Below are 1637 nucleotides of genomic sequence, written 5' to 3'. Positions count from 1 at the left end.
CACACACACACACACACACACACACACACACTCACACACGAGCTCAGCAGCGCTGCCATTCCCAGACACTCCTCGCAGGATCTGCAGAGGGGCCGGAGGAGAGCCGGTGGAGAGCCGGTGGAAGCTTGTGTCTTCACCGCGCCGGTCCTGGAAGCTGCCCACCCCCGGCACAACGCGGTGAGGAGCTCACCTTTCGCTGGGGAGGTGGGTGAGGAAGCCGGGCAGCAGCCAGGGAGGGGGAGAGGGTCCCAGGCACCAGAGGGTCGGTCGATGCCCAATGCTAGGGGCTTGGTGAGAAATGGGGCCGTTGGGAGCCTGGATCTGCAGAAAATTGCTTCTCCGTTCTGGAAAGAGAAACATGCCGCTGCATCTCTGGAGCTGTCACATTCCAGTTTTTCCATTCATGATCCATAGCAGTCTGCCTCTTCATCCGTCCATCCTCCCATCCATCCATCCATCCATCTCTCCATCCATGCATGCATCTATCTATCCACCCACTCATCCACCTATCCACCCACCCACTGGTCCCCCTGCTATATTTAGCTTCCCGAGACAACTCTTACCACTTACTTGGAAGGGCTTGGCTCAGATTCACTGGGAACAGTAACCAGCCATGCTTTCTGCCCCAAGCCAAAAGAAGCTGGTTTCTACTGCAGGTCCTGAAGGTGACTGAAGGTGCATGAAGAGCTACTGAGTGTCCAGAGGCAGGCAGGGATGGAGGGATGGAAGGATGGAAGATAGAAGGGTAGAAGAATAAAGGATGGAAGGATGGATAAAAGGTAGAGGGATGAGGGTAGAGGATACAGGGGTATAAGAATGGAGGAATGAGGGATGGAGGGTTGAAGGAAAGGGATAGAGAGGGGTGGAGGGATGGAGGAGTGAAGGCACAGAGGGATGAGGGATGGAGGGATGGAGGGGTATAGGAATGGAGGGATGAAGGGGAGGGATCAGAAGGGTGGAGAAAAGTATAGGGATGAGGAATGGAGGGGAGGGAATGAAGATGGATGAATGAAAGGATGAGGAATGGAGGGATGAAGGGTGGTGGGATGGAGGATTAAGGGGTTGGAGGAATGAAGGGAGGAGGGATGGAGAGTAGAGGGATGATGGATGGAGGGTGGAGGGATAGGGCATAAGGATTGGAAGGTGGAATGTGAAGGGATAAAAGGTGGATAGAGGTTGGGTCCTGTTCCAGAGGCACAAAGAGGGGGTCCTCAATCTTGTCTTCCCCAAAGCAGTCATCCCCAGGGGTTCTTGGGTCTTATCTTGAGCAGTGGTGGTAGCTTTCCTTTCTCTCTGCCATCTAAGGCTAGGTCCTCACCCCACTGCTTGCTTTGGGCCGACATCTCAGCTCCAGGTTCCTTGGTTTAGGTCCTTACCTACCTGCCGACCTAGCTGTCTTTGGGCTCAGGCAAGGTCTTTCCTAAGAGCAGGGAAGGGCCAGAGTGACCCAGGGGTGGGAGGTGCCCAATTCAATGGGAGCCATCCTGTCCCCACCGCCCACCCAACACCCCCAGGTGGAGTCTACTGTCATTTCATTCCTGGTTTTGAAGATTGTCTTTGCAGATTGCTGGTTCCTGTGGGGTGGTGTCTGATCCTGCACCCCAAGGGGATGCTCAGGAAAAAATAATGAATTTCTT

General features: G+C 54.4%; 1 protein-coding gene across 1 annotated transcript in view; it reads right to left on the bottom strand.

The window, feature by feature from the left end:
- Nucleotides 1-360, bottom strand: part of NT5C1A (5'-nucleotidase, cytosolic IA) — a 16683-nt gene extending 16323 nt beyond the window's left edge. The window contains exons 1-2 of the mRNA XM_027864766.1: nucleotides 191-360; nucleotides 36-154 (exon numbers count right to left, since the gene is read on the bottom strand). Coding sequence (XP_027720567.1) covers nucleotides 36-154; nucleotides 191-360 — 289 coding nt within the window. The remainder of the gene's footprint in view (nucleotides 1-35; nucleotides 155-190) is intronic.
- Nucleotides 361-1637: the final 1277 nt, after the last annotated feature.

This window comes from Vombatus ursinus, unplaced genomic scaffold (assembly GCF_900497805.2).
Source record: "Vombatus ursinus unplaced genomic scaffold, bare-nosed wombat genome assembly UNPS02014775.1, whole genome shotgun sequence".
Taxonomy (NCBI): domain Eukaryota; kingdom Metazoa; phylum Chordata; class Mammalia; order Diprotodontia; family Vombatidae; genus Vombatus; species Vombatus ursinus.
This window is presented reverse-complemented; position numbering and strand designations above follow the sequence as displayed.